Source organism: Setaria italica, chromosome I, assembly GCF_000263155.2.
Source record: "Setaria italica strain Yugu1 chromosome I, Setaria_italica_v2.0, whole genome shotgun sequence".
Taxonomy (NCBI): domain Eukaryota; kingdom Viridiplantae; phylum Streptophyta; class Magnoliopsida; order Poales; family Poaceae; genus Setaria; species Setaria italica.
In genome coordinates, this window is record NC_028450.1 from 30192563 (window position 1) to 30208597 (window position 16035).

Sequence of the window (16035 nt, forward strand, 5' to 3'; positions counted from 1 at the left end):
CTTTTCAGCCGATTTATAAATCCAGCCGCACAGGCTAATTAGCTTTTAGCTTTTAGCACAATATTATTTCCACCGGTATACCCTGATGACATGATCTCAAGAGGCTTCTTCTATAGTTCTATTCGGCATATGCTTCATCGGGGGTGCTGCCGCAGACCTGCGGTCACCCCCTATTTCTAATTTATTTCTCAATAAATAGATGTACAGGCTACAAAAAGTGTAGGGATGATGTGCTCTACGTGTACGTACACTGTATGCTTCGGTTGCTGCATGAATTGCATGTCTCACTTTACAAAACAAACTACAGAGGCTAGGCTAGAGCCCTACTCCTCGGCAGGAGGGTCCACCCACCGGCCGTTGTCCTTGATCAGCTGGATCAAGGCGTCGGTGGCGCCTTCCATGGCGATGCCACGTTGCACGACGGTCTGCAGAGAGAAAGATGCACAGTCCGTATTAGCCGGAGAAGTAAACCAGAAGCTTCAAGACTCATGACTGCAGGTGGTGAACATTTTTCGTGCTATCAAAAGTTCACAGTACTAGACGGTGTTTCTTGATACCACAAATCCACAGCTATTGCTCAACGACGTATGTAGCAAAAGTTTCCATTTCGTATATACGATGATTGTGGCACCCAAGCACTGGATGGTTGGTTACCTTGCCAACGTAAAGATCGATCTTTCCAGGAGCACCTCCGACGTATCCAAAATCAGCATCGGCCATCTCTCCTGGCCCATTGACAATGCAACCCATGATAGCGATCTGCCAGGCAAATACGTATACCGTTGATCAGTATAATTGATTCTTCCTCCGTTTCAAATTATAGATCATTTTGGTTAAATTGTAGGTCATTTTGGATTTTCTAAGTTTATAGATACTCCATTATTATGCATCTAGATATACACTATACGTGTTAGCAAAGACTATATATAAAAAAGCTAAAACGACCTACAATTTGGAACGGAGGGAGTAGTAAAGAAGGAAATACATATGCAGTTGATCAGGCATATCAGCATCATGAGAGCTTACCGAGACGCCTGGCAGATGAGAGGTCTTTTCTCTAATCTGAGCACTGATTTCCTGAAGGTCGAAGAGTGTTCGCCCACACGAAGGACAAGACACGTATTCCTGCAACATTCATTAGTATTAAAAAATCATTTTGACAAAATCTAATGAAACATCAACAGTTGTTTTTTAGTATGGCCGATTTTGAAGTTTTTTTCCTGTATGTTGTAGGGAGAGTGCTGTGGCTTAATCACTACAAGTCTCCAGAGGTAGCCATGCTATTTTAAACAAAAATACATCAACGTACAGTTTTTGTGTTGCGCATTCTGCAACCCTGAAGTAAGTTGAAAGATGTGTCCCTCAGGAACTCAAATTCCTGGTCAGCAGCTTCAAGAAGTACACCATCACCAAGACCATCGACTAGGAGAGCACCAACATTGGCCCCGGCACCAATGACAAGAGCATCTCTGCAGTTAATTGAATTAGAATAAGCACAAGAAAACCAGGTCTCAACAATTCAAAGGGGTTCGAAAATAGGAATGTTGACAATCACCTGTCAATGGTTTTGGGGAAATCTATGTGATGGATTACAGGAAAGTTCAAGCCATTGGTCTGTAAGTACTCAAATAACCTGCAAAACATGAAAATTTATAAGACACTGTAATCAAAATGAACGAAAAAGCCTTAGGGAACAGTGTTGTTAAGCATGGATACATGATAAATAAATGGCTCCCAAACATGTGACCCATTTAATAGATTGATCCACTGTGTTTGCTTACCTCCTAGCAGCATGTACTCTACCAGTCCTCTCCTCACCATATGGAACATTATGTAGCAGCATTGTTATATCATCAACACCCTTAAGGATATCTAGCTGCTCGTACGATTCATCTCCGCGAATAGTGACAGCAAGTCTGGTGCCTACACACACCAAAAAAAGACAAAAAAGGCAAACAAAACAAGATATTAAATACTCCCAACGAGAAAAAAAAAGAACCACAAGCAACAATAGAATAGTTAATGCAAATCATTACCTTCTGGCAAAAGTTTGTGAGCACCACTTGACAGTTCGTCAAGGTTGACAAGCGCAATTGCATGTGGGAGTGGCTTTGTCAACTGCTCCGATAAAGGGGTCAACACGCCCATGCTGATGTCAACTAATCTTTTAAGTGCAAGCCTCTGTATACATTGACAAAATTATAACAGATAACTAAGAAAGGGAATCAAACGTTATGCACTTGTGATGGGGATGAAGAAATGGTGTAACTCACAGCTTCAGTATCTTCTACAGGGGGGAGCTCCCTCAAAAGAATGGAATCTACAGTAGCAAGGTCCTGATGTTCATAGAAGAAATGAATCAGTTTAAACTCAATGCCCATAAAAAAAATAGTCATGTGATAGCTCATAAAACCATATATCAGACCTTGAAAGGCATGCCAACCACAAGCTTCGTTGCAAGAGACCTATAAAGGAGCTCAGGAGCCTGGCAAATAAAAGGAATTTTCATCATTACAGAGCACATTTATCTGATGGCCAGACAATAAAGAGTGATTCTAAAACCTATTTTCAAAAGCTAAATGCCTGGAAAACAACAAATATACTGCTGAATATATACTTCAAATGGATTACAGATTCAAATTTACAGATGCTAAAATTTCTTCGTATAGTTATACATATTGTAGGAAATTCCAAAAAGAAGGGTAGGAATGGTGCAGGTTACCTTCAACTGATCCAAGGAAACTGACATCAGTACAGAGCCATCACGATGCAGGACATTTCTGTAGTCAACTTCCTCACCCTGTCATAAGAGCAACTGATGAGAAATCAAGCACTATTAGTTTTTATGATCAGACCATAGAATTATTGTTTTAACCAACCTCCTTCTGCAAAGGCAATTGACCACTCCTACGCTGGAAATCAAAATAATGCCTGTGCTTTTCTTCAAATGGGGCCTGTGAATACAAGATAAATAGCAAAAAAAATTAAGAAATGTTTAAGGGAAAGCACAAGTATTAAGGACTGAAATTTACTGTGTTGTGACAGAATAAGGGGAAAGTACGCAAAGTGAAAGTGCATTACCACTCCGATTTGAAGGTTGGCAGCCTGTGTCCCAAGATTTGCCAACCTTTGGCAAGGATCGATCTCTTCTTCTGGTGGTTCCGTGAGGGAGACACGGATTGTGTCACCCAAGCCATCCTGTAATACAACAAGCAGAAGATATAGTCCTATTCCTTTTGTAGAACTTGCCGGTTTCCACATAATTAAATCCATTCACAGGAAACCACTAGTCTTGTACTTCTATTATGTGTCAGCGAATAGCATGGCAAAGGTCCCGAAACATACCATATACAACTTATACAAACATGATACCAAAAATATTCATCTTCACAACTTTCAATTGTGAGCTCCAAAAAGTGAAGATACTCTTTATCCAGTGAAAAGGCTACCACTTCCATGCTCTTATTTCATTTCTAGAATACTCATATGAAACAGATTTAACTTCATACGACAGAACTAAGTAGTGAAGCAATTACCATTAGAAGTGTTCCAATGCCAATAGCAGACTTCATCCTTCCATCTTCACCCTCTCCAGCTTCGGTAACACCCAAGTGCAAGGGATAATCCCATCCTAGGTTATACATTTCTGCAACAAGCAGGCGATATGCTTGGACCATGACAACAGGGTTACTAGCTTTCATTGAAAATACAAAGTTGTGAAAGTCCAACTTCCGACATATCCTAGCAAATTCCAAAGCAGACTCAACCTGCGATAGTATGCAGAAAATGTCAAGCATCTACAGGCTGATGGTTAAATATAACCTCATAAATGAGATAATCACCATTCCCCGTGGAGAATCACCATAGTAACTCATTATGCGGTCAGAGAGACTTCCATGATTTGTTCCTATGCGCATTGCTCTCCCATACTGCTTGCATTTCTCAACTAATGGAGAAAATACCTGAAACGGGATTAAAGTGGCTCTGTAAGTAAGATAACCTATTATATGTTCATATTGATTAAAACAAGACTAACTGAGAGACAAATTTTCAACCTTCTCAATATGCTCAAGCTCTTTTTGGTAATCGTCATCTGTATATTCCAGCTGCTCAAACTGAGCCCGACGATCAGCTGCAAGTACATTTCTCAGTATTTCAGAATGAAACGAGAACATAAACATACTAAAATCAGTGTTGTCAAGATTTCACTCACCAAAATTTCCGGGGTTCACACGAATTTTGTCAAAGCATTCTGCCACTCTTAAAGCTACCGTAGGAGCAAAATGAATATCGGCTACTAGTGGAATGTTGTAACTGTATGAACAGAATGAAAAATGTGAGGACTCAAGTATGTGAACACACTGAATGTGAGGAAAATGACAGCTTACTTCTTCTGAACCAGGGTGTTCTTGATCTCAAAGCAGGCATCAGCCTCCTTCTTACCCTGGACGGTTATTCTAACAATATCAGCTCCTTTATCTGCTATCCTCATCACCTGAAAGGGTGTGAATTACATCTTCTATTAGCAACCTATACACAAAACAGAAATCCTCTGAAAAAGGGGTAACTAATTCATTTCTCATATCTATGTTCTATAGAGAATACTAAGTACAACCAACATGAACTTCAGATGGGATGCACCTCTTCTACAGTTTTGGCAACATCCTTGGTATCTGAAGTCGTCATGGTCTGAATCCTTATGGGATGATCACTACCGAGTGGGACATTCCCCACCATTACAGTACGAGTTTTTCTTCTCCTTGTCTGGTGTATAGATTCACAGTACTTTTGCCTGGGGACTAAAGAACAGAAGAAAATCTCAGTTAGAAGAAGGATCGCATAGATTAAATCTGGGACAAATCCCTTGACCTGAAATATACACAATTACACAAATACAAACATGCAAGGACAATAGAGCACGCAGATCATACCTAAAAGTGGGCTTCCTTCTGATGATGGCTCCAGCTCCATAGTATCTGAACCAGTACTCGAGCACTTCGCCACAAGCGCCCTGCCCCTCGAGGAGCCTGTCCTTGTAGTTCCGACGCCAGGAACAGACAAGACCTTAGCAAAGTCGACGCTCCTGGTGAAGCCGATGCCACCATCGCGCACCCTGACATGTGGGAGAGGGGCTGGTGCCACGCCGGTGGCCATGGCCGTGCCCAAGCAGCAGGAGCTCAGCTAGGCAATTCTACAAACACCTGCAGGACAAACCAACAAGTGGTGAGGGGAGCACGGAGCACTGGCCACTGATCCTGATGGGCACAGGTGGAATATACCCCTATCGCTGGGTGAGCAAGAACAGGACAAATATGGTGTGGGCTACTAAACATGGGCATTTAACAATTCGTGCACTGAATTGACAACATGTTTTGCATAATAGGTCGCATAAAAAAATTTAGCAAACTCGAATCAAGCGCCTTTCCTGGTGAAGGTAGCGAGAAAAACAATAGTTCGGAGACGAAAATGGCGTAGATCCTTATTGGCAAACGAGTAGGAGAAATGCTCAGCTCAAAACCTTCCTAATCCCAAGAGGATTCTACTGAATTCGATCGAACTACAACCTGACAAACTAACTGTGAGTGGGTCCTTCATTTCCTCCCACCCACAAAATCCAAATTCCCCAAACCAAAGCAAGCAAACTTCTATAAAATTGGCTCCTGAAGCACCCAGCACTGATTCAACTATCCCAAGGCCCAAGCTGCAGAGGAGAATTCAGCCAAACCAAGCATGAATCCCGCCCCAGCCACACAGCAGGCAGCACACAACCAACGCGATCGGACATCGGAGGCAGCAAGCTAGCAAATCTCACCAAACCTCGCCGCTTCGTGTCGCGACGACACCTCCCGCGCCCGCTCACTTTCGGCGGCCACCACCGCCACCGCGAGCGCGAGCGCGGCGAAGCAGAAAAGCGAGCGCGAGTGCGCGAGTTTTTTTTTTTCTCTCCCCAGAGCAGCCGGGCAGGAGGTAGAGGCCAGAGGGCTCGTGGCAGTGGCGCGCGAGTTCGTGGTGGGTTTCTACTGGATAGCCCCTTTTATCTCCAAGCCGCAGGGGGCGCCCGAGGATCCACGTGCACCGGGTCCTGGAACACCTCTCAGGCCATGTCCCTCTGGCTCTCCGGGCCCGACGACGCGTGCGCACGGGTGCTTGAGGACCCGGTGCGGGGAGGTGCGGCGGGCGAGGAGGGGCCGGAGGTGTGGAAGTGGAGTTCCGGCCGCTGGCGCTGCCCGCCATGATTTTATCGTGTCCGTCGTTTTCCCATGAGACACGAGTCCAGTTTATTTTTACGAAGGAAATTCGTAGCGGTGTTTTTTTATGAAGAATTCGTAGCAGCGTCTGTTAGCTCGCTGCGTGTGTTAGCCAAGAAACTTTTGTTATCGTTGTTGCAGGCTTGATTGAGGACGGAGTTCACGAATGTTCTTGGGAGATGCAGACGGGATCTTCAAATTTTTTTCCCCCAATTTACACTGTTCAGTCTATTTTACTTTCATTATGACTCGACAAATTTTTGTTTTCCTTATGTTCACTGTACATTTTACTTGATTTCGAGCAGCAGTAGTATCCGGCATGCACTTCGGACTTTACTCTGACGAGGAGAGAAAATGCTTCGATTGATCCCAAAAAAACACAAAGTGCGCTCGGCGCTGTCAGTCGTCAAGCCCACATGTTCAAGGTAAGAAGAACGTGCGCCTCTGGTCACGCATCGACTCGCCTGTTGCTGCTCTCTTTTTTTTCCCTTGGAGGCTGGGGTCATGTTTAGTTCACTTTAAAATTCCAACTTTGGCACTATGCAAAAAGAAGATTCCCCATCACATCAAACTTGCGGTACATGCATAGAGTACTGAATGTAGACGAAACTAAAAACTAATTGCACAGTTTTGTTGTACTTTGCGAGACGAATCTTTTGAGCCTAATTAGTCAATATTTGGACAATAATTCACAAATACAAACGAAACGCTACAGTGTTGCTACAGTAATTTTAGCATCTTAAAATTGGGCAACTAAACAAGACCTTGGATGATTCAGCGTGCGCGAGAGCTGGAAGAACGGCCGCCCGTGCCGCGCCGCCATGACAAGGGTGTGCGTGCGGCTGCCGGACGGAGACCGGAAGCTGGCGAGTCCACACCACATGTGTTGACCTGAAACGGAGCTCAGCGCACGTTCTGGTGTTCCCGTCCAAGCGCCAAGCACATGTGGGAGAAGATTTCACAACACATGTTTCGCGCTGGGGACTTGAAACTGGGCAAGACTGACCAGATCCTTAAGAACTCTAACTTTGGTCCTGCCGTATGGTACCGGTAGAAGAGTGTGATGTTTTTGTCAAGGCCTGGCCTATTCTTCAGGATGTTCTTGCCTCCGACCACAAGAACACCGAAGAGAAGTGGAAGTTTTCGTCCTAGAAAATAAATACAGAAGTTTTCCCTGCAAGAAGGTTGCGCAACTTTGCTAGGATGTTTGATACGACGTGTTAAACTTTAACAGTGTCACATCAGATGTTCAAATGCTAATTAGAAGAACTAAATATGAGGTAATTATAAAACTAATTGCAGAACCCTTTGCTAATTCGCAGGACGAATCTACTAAGCCTAATTAATCCATCATTAGCAAATGGTTACTGTAGCACCACATTGTCAAATCATGGACTAATTAGGCTTAATAGATTCGTCTCGCGAATTACACTCCATATGTGCAATTAGTTTTGTAATTAGCCTATATTTAATATTTCTAATTAGCATCCAAACATCTGATGTGACGGGTTTTAAATTTACACCAAGTTGCCAAACAGCCTAAGAAGAATAATAATGTAGGTGTTCTACACAACGCGCATCACCGAACCGAGCGCACGGCGGGTGCCCGAGGCCCAGTTGTTGTGGTTTACATGATCGATCGAAACAACCTTGAACAGCTAACCAGGATGACAGAGCTTTCATGAGTGAAGACCAGATTGAGATTGCTGGTACAGAGATTGCCAAATTTTGGTAACAAATCAAACAATAACCAAAAAATTGGCTTGCTAAAACTTTAGCATGCCAAAAATTTAGCTACCAACCAATCAGACCCTGAGACTCGCATTGTCGTAGAGTAGAGCTGCTAGGTTGGCCAGGAGAAGGTAGGTCGGAGGCTGGCAGCAAGCGCAGACGAGGTTTCGCAAGCTGCACAAGTATACGAGTATATGACATCGTAATCGTAGTACGACGCACCATTTGCTACCGACAAGACAACCAGCATGCAGCAAACAGTTACATCGAAGCATGATGCCACGACGATGCTAGCATCTCCTGACCTGGCAGCCACTCATCGACGTTGGGTACGCGATCGGGGCCCTATGCATGCGGGAGCAGTTAGCTATCACCATAGGTGATAAATCCGTCACTTGTCGCCTGAAGAATGGAGCACACATGCACTCCTAGCAGAAAACTAGATTGACAACATCACCCACATGCATGCAAATTTGAAATTTAAAAAAAAATCATAAATCGAGTATCCATATTAAATCCTGATTGCACCACTGTATTTCTTACGAAAAGATCTTTAAAATAAGATCACACTCAACTATATTTGGATGATTTTTTTTAAAAATATTTTTTAATATGAAATATTAAATTTAATTACCGCAAACAAATAATTGAATAACTAGAACAAATAATTATATAACACAACAAAAAATAACAAGATGAACAAGTGATTATAACTAACGAATAAAATACTGAACATCAAAGAAGATTGTATGATGCAAATAAAAAAGACGTGTACGAGTATATTGTAAACAAGATATTGAAAATTTAATGGTGCAAGACAAAACAATAGAATATGAAAATCAAGTTAAAAAGATTATTTTAAGATACGTGTGCCTTGAACAAATTATAATAACTCAAGGAACAAAACATTATATTTATCGAACAACTTATATGAACTTACGGAACAACAATAAATATACCCAGAACAACTTAAACGAACTCACAGAACGAAATAGTAGTACCCATCAAACAAATTATATAAACTCATAGAAAAAAGATCTGTATACCTTGAACAAATTGCAGGAACTCATAGAATAAGTATTTATACGCCTCGAACAAATTATGTGAACTTAATAAATAAAAAATTGTACACTTGAAAAAATACATTATTAACATATAACATTATTTAATCTACAGGTCTACATGGTTGAATAGTTTAGTCTTTAAAGTTAACAAATAATTTGACGCACAAACAAATAATTTGAATTAAAATATAAAAATAAATTAGTAATTAGTTAAGTAATAAAAAGGAAAACAAAACAAAAGAGAAAAAAAGAAAGAAAAGGGAATGAGAAAATAAAATAAGATCTTAAAGAGATGAAGATAAAAACAAGATAAAATAAAAGAAATGAAAAAGTGAAATAAAATATAAGAAAAGCATAATAAATAAATAAAAGGGAAAAATGATAAATAGCGTACCGAGAAGGAATATCTACAAGAAGGTTAGAAATAAAATAGAAGAAAAAATAGGAATGAAGAATATAGAAAATGAAAAGAGGAGAGAAATGGAAAAAAGCAAAAGGGACAAAGGTGTAACGTACGTCCCTGTGGCTTAGAAGAAAAGTTAAATAGAGAGAAAATGAAGGAAATAAATGAAAAATAAAAATAGACTAAAAAGATTAGAAAAAAAATAATCTAGTAACGGAAGGTAAAAAACGAACGGAATAAAATTACGTACGGATAGAAAAAAATGAAAAGAGTGAAAAACAAAAACGAAAAAAATGAAGATTTTACGTAAAAAAAGGAACCGGTCGGCTCGGGTCATCAGCTAACGCAGCGCAGGCCAGCAGCAGCTGGAATTGGCCGGCACCAGCATTTCGGAACGTGAATGCGATATGGGCTGGCAACAGCTTTGAATGCGATATGGGCCGAATTCACGCCACCAGCCCACGCGGAATCCTTCAGGCGCGACAGATAGATTGCTGTCGCGTATGCAACGTATAGTCGCTGAGACTACCATTGAATCAAGTTCATGTTTTCTGTGCAAAATTTTAGGATAAAACAGCTAATATCAAATGGACTTGCATGAGCTGAGGGCACCCCCAGCACCCCAGCTTCGCCCCTGGCCTCATGCACGAGCTGCGTCGGGTGAATTACGTCTCAACCGCTCACGATCTGATCACGTACTGACCGGGCCCGTCGCGTTCGCTGTGGCGTGCTAGCTCGGGATGCACCCGATCAGGATCGAAATTGCCCGGGATGACAAGCCGGTCCAGCAAGTTGATCGGGATCGGGATCGGTGGTGCCTTCGCGGATGAGATAGCCGTGATGCCATCCACCGTCGTCGCCGCCGCCGTCGCCACTGCAAGGCAGGAGGAGGAGGAGCACGCGACGAGGAGGAACGCCACGAGCCTACCAGCACGCGGCGTCCCAGGAGACAGGCATATGACCACCTACTTCGTCGATCGGTCACAGGAGGCTAACACAAGCAAGGTGATTTAAGTACCCGACGCTAGCGCAAGCTATATGTTCAATTTGCTCATGAGATTTAGCGAGAAGCCGAGAAGTTATTGTCATTGTACATTCGAGCGTGCAAGGTAACCGAAGAGGAAAGAGTATCCGGCCATCTGGCTTAGATGCCGGACCTGTCGTTTCGAAGAGTGTCCGCCCATCTGGCAAGATGCCGGCTTGTGTGGTCTGGTAAGTTTTGCAGTTTTGCGAGCACGCGACTCCAAATCTCCAATACGCTCCATTGCCGATTCCGCGCTTGCAGGTGTAGGTAGAGTTGCTTCTGGGTTGTTGTCATGCTGGCCAGGCCGGCGGTTAGTTGTCCGGTCAGGCCCATGGAAACAGAATCGTATGAACCATATCCGGAGGAAACGAGATGCAGTGGTATAATAACCAGTAAAAAGAAAATGCGAGAAATTGCAAACTGCATATTTAAGACTCAGAAGTACTATTAAGCTCGCGAGCTAATAAAATACATACTCCTTGAAATATGTGTCGTTGTTGATTTTTCTTGACCATTTGTGTTATTCAAAAATCTATTGCAAAATATACGAAAAAATAAATCATGCTTAAAATGCCTATGATGGTGCTTACATAATTGTTTTTTGCCAAACATCATGACCAAAAGTCAATAACAACAAATATTTTCATACGAAGGTAGTATACGAAGAAATAAAGATGGAACTCACAACAGTAGAAGTATAGAACGTAAAATTCACGAGCCATCTAACTAAACTCTAAATCTCTAATGAAGGACGCCCGTTGATCTTCAGGTACGCGGGAACTCTACCGGCGCCGGGGACGCGAAGCCCTTGTGGTAGAGCAAGTCGGTCATGACCCTGTACGCGCGCTGTGTCAGGTGCACGCCGTCCCAGCTGATGCGCTCGTCCGGCCTAGCGCACACCGTGGCGCCCGGCGCACCGCACATCCGCTCCATGTCGAAGTTGTACGCGCCGCCACCGGCGCCGCAGCACGCCTTGGTCACCGCACCCTCGTCGAACCCCGTCTTGCCGGCGTCCCTCAGCATCTGCACGTACGCGTAGAAGTAGTCGCCGTAGGCGATAGTGGCGCTCGGATACGACCGGCGCAGCTCGCGGATTTCCTGCTGCAGCAGCACGTTGTGCATCTGGGCGAACAGGTTGAGCGACATGAGGCAGCCGTTGGCGTCGTAGGCCGCCGGGTCCGTCTCGTTCGCGGCGGACATGTAGCTCGGCACGCATCCCAGTGGGAAGTTTCCCGGGATTTCCAGCCGCGTCGCGCCCATGTCGAGGAGCTCCCTGGCCGCGTCCGTGACGGACCGCACCACGTCCGGGACGAGCGCCATCGCCTCGACCACTCCAGTCGCCATGCGCCCGAAGTTGTAGAAGTTGCGCGCGCCGCCGGCCACCGGCCTGTTCTCCGAGAAGGCGTAGTTGTAATCGTTCCCGCCGATCTCGCCCACCATGACCAGCGACCGGGCCAGCTTCTCGCGGATCTCCTGCGGGGAACGGGTGTTGGCGCTCATGAAGTCCTTGAACTGCTGCAGCTGGACGGCCAGGGAGGTGTTGGTGTGCGGGACAGCGACCCCTCTCCTCGCGAGCGCCGCCGCGTCGAGGGCGGTGGCACCGGCGACGGCGAAGTTCACGCCGTGGGTGAAGTCGGCGCCCTTGTCGAGGTACGGGCTGAGCAGCGGCAAGCCGAGGTCCTTGGCAAGATAGTCTATCATGAGGTACCCGTCGGAGCACCGGCCCGTGGCGCCGCCGATGGCGGAGCCGTAGGGAGGGCCCGTGGTGTACTGGAGCATGCCGGTGGCGCCTTCGCGGAGCAGGTTCCCGGTGTCGGACAGGGAGTCGCCGAAGTTGTAGATGGCCGTGATGCCGTCCGCCACCGCCTTCTCCTTCGCCGCCTGTTGCGGTGCCGGCCTTGCGTGGCACGGGCCGACGATGAGGAGCAGCGCCACCAACGCGGCGAGCACGATGCGAGCCATGGTGGTCCGGTCACGTACTGGAAGTCTGCTGGAACGCTGCGTTCGTTTTGGCCTGTGGAGAAGTTGGAGGCAGGCGGGCGCCTTTTATTCAGCGGGCAGTGAGCTCTCGTTCGGACTAGGAAACCCGAGGCCACGAGCATGTCCGAGCCGGAGATGAGTTGACTGCGCGACCGAGTCGCCATCTGGTCAGACCCGCGCGCACGAATCTCCAGGCGACGGGGAATCGGTAGCGGCCGCGCGTCCTTGCACATATCTTGACGCAGCAGAGGGTAAGGGTTAAAGGCCGCGGCCGAAGGGTTTGCTCGGCTTCCTCTCTCCCTCCCCCTTCCCTCCCGCGGCGGCGCCTGCGAGACCCATCCGCCGCCACGCCATGGCCAAGTTCAACGTGGTGCAGAAGAACAAGCGCCAGTGGAAGCAGGACCGCAAGCGCGCCGCGCATGGGGAGCCCGGCACCGGCAAGCTCAAGCAGCGGACCGCGCCCATCTCCATGTCCGGCAAGCGGAAGCGCAAGATCGAGCGCCGCCTCAACCGGGTGAGTCTGGCGGTTTTCTTCTCTGGGATGTTGTTTGTTGGTGCGGAGGTTTGGTATCTCTGATGCCTGTTCTGTTGGGTTTGTGGTGCAGGATCAGAAAGAGGCTGCGATGATTAAGGCTCTCGAGAACAACATGGGGGATGTCGACATGGTCTCTGCTGAAGGTGCGCTTGCTTGTTTTGATAAGGGTGATGGAAAATTGATCTTATTGGGATTCAGTTAGGTCTATTTTTGGAGTATGTTGTGTGCTAGTGAGGTGTGATTTTTTGTAGGATTGACCCAGATTGGTTGTTTGGAGGGTTAGGGAATAGGGATAATTGTTGATTCGTTTCTAAAGTATAATGCTGTAGAGAATTGCAGAAGTGCTGTATTGGTACTGCCGTTTCTTTTGAAATTTAGTCGAGGGATAACTAAATGTGTTAAGCTCCACCCTATCATGCAGTGGCGAAGCTAGAGCAAATTGGAGGGGGTGCACTTGCCTTATGGGTGCATAGAGTTTAGTTGTGAGGGGTGCATATATGGTGCAAATTTGTACCTAACCACTATTTTTTTTTACTTTTTGGGGGGTGCATTAGCACCCCCTAATCACACTATACCTTCGCCCCAGCTATCATGTTTGCTTCGCTGTTTGTAAACTCCACGGTAGATTTGGTGGAAAATTGGATATTACTGGTTATTGCATCTTTGATCATGAAAAAACTGATTTTTCTGTTTCCATCTTGCGTTGCAATACGCTTATTGGTGCTATTTCGTCTTGTTGGTATTTGGAAACGAGTTTCCATCTAGCTTGTTTTATAGTTAAGTTTATTTTGTTTGTGTCAATAATAACTTTATCACCTCCGCTTGAAAACAGATAATATTTCTATGACATACCAAGCAAAGCTATTCTGATTCATTGTGATGAAATGCATAACCTATAGGCATAGCCAGTTTCTGCCTTTCTGGCAGTTTCTGGATCATGGTTGTCTGTAGACTTGTGAATCAAACAAAGATAATCTGCCTTAAGGTTCTTCTCAAAATAAGAGTTTTGCAACATTTAGATGTTCTAATTAAATGTTATAGACTGCTAAACTGTCATGAAAGTTCTCCTGAGAGGGCTATTACCTTGCTCACAAAGTTCTCGTGTTCCTGACTAGGGCATATGTGTGTCCTAGGTTCCTAACAACATGGGTAGCGATGGTCTTAGATTAACCTGCCTGCCTAGGGAATTCCATTGGCTTCTGTTGTTTCTGTCATATTATCTCAGTGTGTTGTTTGATTTCATTTCCACATATTTGGTCCGGCACATTCTTCCCCTGTTGACCTTTAACCTCTATAATAAATATTTATCTGATAACTACCGCAACCCTGTTTCTTACTTTCGTATTTTTATGGACAGAGTCTTCAGAAGCTGCAAAGGGCAAGTCTCAAGTGAAGGTCAGTGTGAAGAAAAGCTCCAGGATACAGATCAAAAGATTAAAAGGCAAAGGTAAGTTTCCTGTTGTTCAACTTAGTAATACATCATACACCAATTCCTTCTTTGTGAACAATCAAGCAGTCTGCTTACTTTGTGCCATCATGTGATACGTCTATCCAACCTTGTTGATTCACTCTGCAGGTAGAAAGAAAGCCAAAAATGCAAAGCCGCCTACAAAGGGCAAAGTTGACGCCATGGTAGAATGAAGGATAGGTACTGCGAAGCCTTTGTACGTTTGCTGAGAACCAGCAAGGATTGCAGAGACTGACCTCGCCAAAGTGGGGAGCGTGAACTACCTTGCGGCTTGTGCCACTACCGCCTGAATGTTCATTAGGAACTACTTAGATCTGGTGTTAATGTATCGAACTTCAAACATGAATCAAGTTTTGTAATAGTTGAGTATGCATGGGTTTTTTTTCATGTTCTTGTTGGGTTTGTGTTTGTGGAGATGTTTTGTTGTGAATTGGCGCCCGTCATCTGTTGCAGTCAGGAATAACCGATCTGCAGTGCAGCAAAACATTACTATCCGTTCCTGGTTTGGGCAGAACAGGCCGTGCGCCGCGTGCCTGGCTGTCCCAGACATTTTTCTGTTACTATTGCTCAAGTGCAAGCTGGTCTGCTTGGCAGGAAGGATCTCGCAGGGGCAGGGGTGTGTTTGGTTTGGTGGTTGAAGGGGTTGGAATGGGTTCAACCCTCGTGGACCCACGTTTGGTTGGAGAGGGATGGGGGTTGGGTCGGACTTAATAGGGAAATATTCGTCTGAGATGCGGGTCGAACGCATCCGCTCAAAACGAGCGGACGCACTTGACCCGCATCGACACCGTGTGCGTCCGTCCGTGCGTGCGGGAGGAGGCGGCGTGGCACGGGGGTGGCGAGGAGGCGGTCAGCGGGGAGGAGGCGGTGGCCGGCGCGGGACGGGGATGAGGAGGCGGGTAATAAAAAAAAGATGACAAATGGGGTCCGCAGCTGATAGGTGGGACCCGTTGCTAACGGTGTTAAAATGGCATACATCCTATCTCTCTCAACCCCTTCAACCAAACAAAAGACTGGAATGAACCCATCTCTCCCATCCAAACACGAGATGAGTCGACACCAACCTATAAAAGAGGGTCGGCTCTAATCCAACCCACATCGTTCCAAAACCAAACACACATATAGCTGCTGACCGGCTTATGGCGATGCCGTTTCGCGGCAGATGAATATCCAAAACTCGTTTTGCCAAGATAGGCGTACATTCCGTGTGATTTTGTTAATGTGTCAAGGGTGTGCCTGGCCTGAAAATTTATGTGCGTTTTTATCTTTCTTAACTTTAAGCTCCATTTTGTAGCAAAACCCCATCTATTCTCTTGCAGTCTTATCACTGCGGCATCCAAACTTGCCCAGAAACAACACAATTTAAGAGCTGAGAGCCTGAAACAAACTTTATTACAGCCATGTTCAGTATTGAAGCACGTTTTGCTGTCAGCAGAATTTTTATTCAAGATAGATGACACAAACAAACACCAGACATCCGTGTGGCAAATAACTTGGCACATTCAGACAGTTCAGTACAGTTACAGAGTACAGACTACAGGCTATCCTGCTCCTGAAGTCCTGCTTGCCGCGCGCTACGCGC

At 45.4% G+C, this 16035-nt stretch overlaps 3 protein-coding genes across 3 annotated transcripts; 1 reads left to right on the forward strand and 2 right to left on the reverse strand.

Annotated features, from left to right (window-relative positions):
• Nucleotides 1–91: 91 nt before the first annotated feature.
• Nucleotides 92–6010, reverse strand: LOC101757740 (4-hydroxy-3-methylbut-2-en-1-yl diphosphate synthase (ferredoxin), chloroplastic). The gene is made up of 20 exons (XM_004952963.3): nucleotides 5813–6010; nucleotides 4932–5201; nucleotides 4642–4799; nucleotides 4389–4495; nucleotides 4214–4314; nucleotides 4056–4132; nucleotides 3843–3962; nucleotides 3537–3767; nucleotides 3082–3198; nucleotides 2880–2954; nucleotides 2723–2800; nucleotides 2426–2485; nucleotides 2274–2336; nucleotides 2037–2181; nucleotides 1782–1923; nucleotides 1556–1633; nucleotides 1310–1469; nucleotides 1027–1125; nucleotides 655–759; nucleotides 92–425 (listed from the first exon to the last, which is right to left on the reverse strand). The coding sequence occupies exons 2-20, from the start codon at nucleotides 5152–5154 to the stop codon at nucleotides 324–326; spliced, it is 2241 nt and encodes a 746-aa protein (XP_004953020.1). The 5' UTR covers nucleotides 5155–5201; nucleotides 5813–6010; the 3' UTR covers nucleotides 92–323.
• Nucleotides 6011–11235: 5225 nt separating this feature from the next.
• On the reverse strand, nucleotides 11236–12432 carry LOC101783019 (acetylajmalan esterase). The gene has a single exon (XM_004955004.1). It carries the CDS (start codon nucleotides 12430–12432, stop codon nucleotides 11236–11238), a length of 1197 nt encoding a protein of 398 aa, XP_004955061.1.
• A 292-nt stretch (nucleotides 12433–12724) lies between these two features.
• LOC101758152 lies at nucleotides 12725–14846 on the forward strand. Its single transcript, XM_004952964.4, has 4 exons — nucleotides 12725–12964; nucleotides 13056–13128; nucleotides 14343–14432; nucleotides 14562–14846. Exons 1-4 carry the CDS (start codon nucleotides 12803–12805, stop codon nucleotides 14624–14626), a joined length of 390 nt encoding a protein of 129 aa, XP_004953021.1. The 5' UTR covers nucleotides 12725–12802; the 3' UTR covers nucleotides 14627–14846.
• The last annotated feature ends 1189 nt before the right edge of the window (nucleotides 14847–16035 follow it).

Excerpts from the sequence above, each read along its gene's own strand:
- LOC101757740 (XM_004952963.3), bottom strand. The coding sequence starts at position 5,154 with ATGGCCACCGGCGTGGCACCAGCCCCTCTCCCACATGTCAGGGTGCGC. Across the intron at positions 4,496-4,641 it reads TTGCCAAAACTGTAGAAGAG|GTGATGAGGATAGCAGATAA; the intron begins GTGCATCCCATC and ends ACACCCTTTCAG. Across the intron at positions 760-1,026 it reads CTCATCTGCCAGGCGTCTCG|ATCGCTATCATGGGTTGCAT; the intron begins GTAAGCTCTCAT and ends TTTGCCTGGCAG.
- LOC101783019 (XM_004955004.1), bottom strand. The coding sequence starts at position 12,432 with ATGGCTCGCATCGTGCTCGCCGCGTTGGTGGCGCTGCTCCTCATCGTC.
- LOC101758152 (XM_004952964.4), top strand. The coding sequence starts at position 12,803 with ATGGCCAAGTTCAACGTGGTGCAGAAGAACAAGCGCCAGTGGAAGCAG. Across the intron at positions 12,965-13,055 it reads TCGAGCGCCGCCTCAACCGG|GATCAGAAAGAGGCTGCGAT; the intron begins GTGAGTCTGGCG and ends TTTGTGGTGCAG. Across the intron at positions 14,433-14,561 it reads CAAAAGATTAAAAGGCAAAG|GTAGAAAGAAAGCCAAAAAT; the intron begins GTAAGTTTCCTG and ends TTCACTCTGCAG.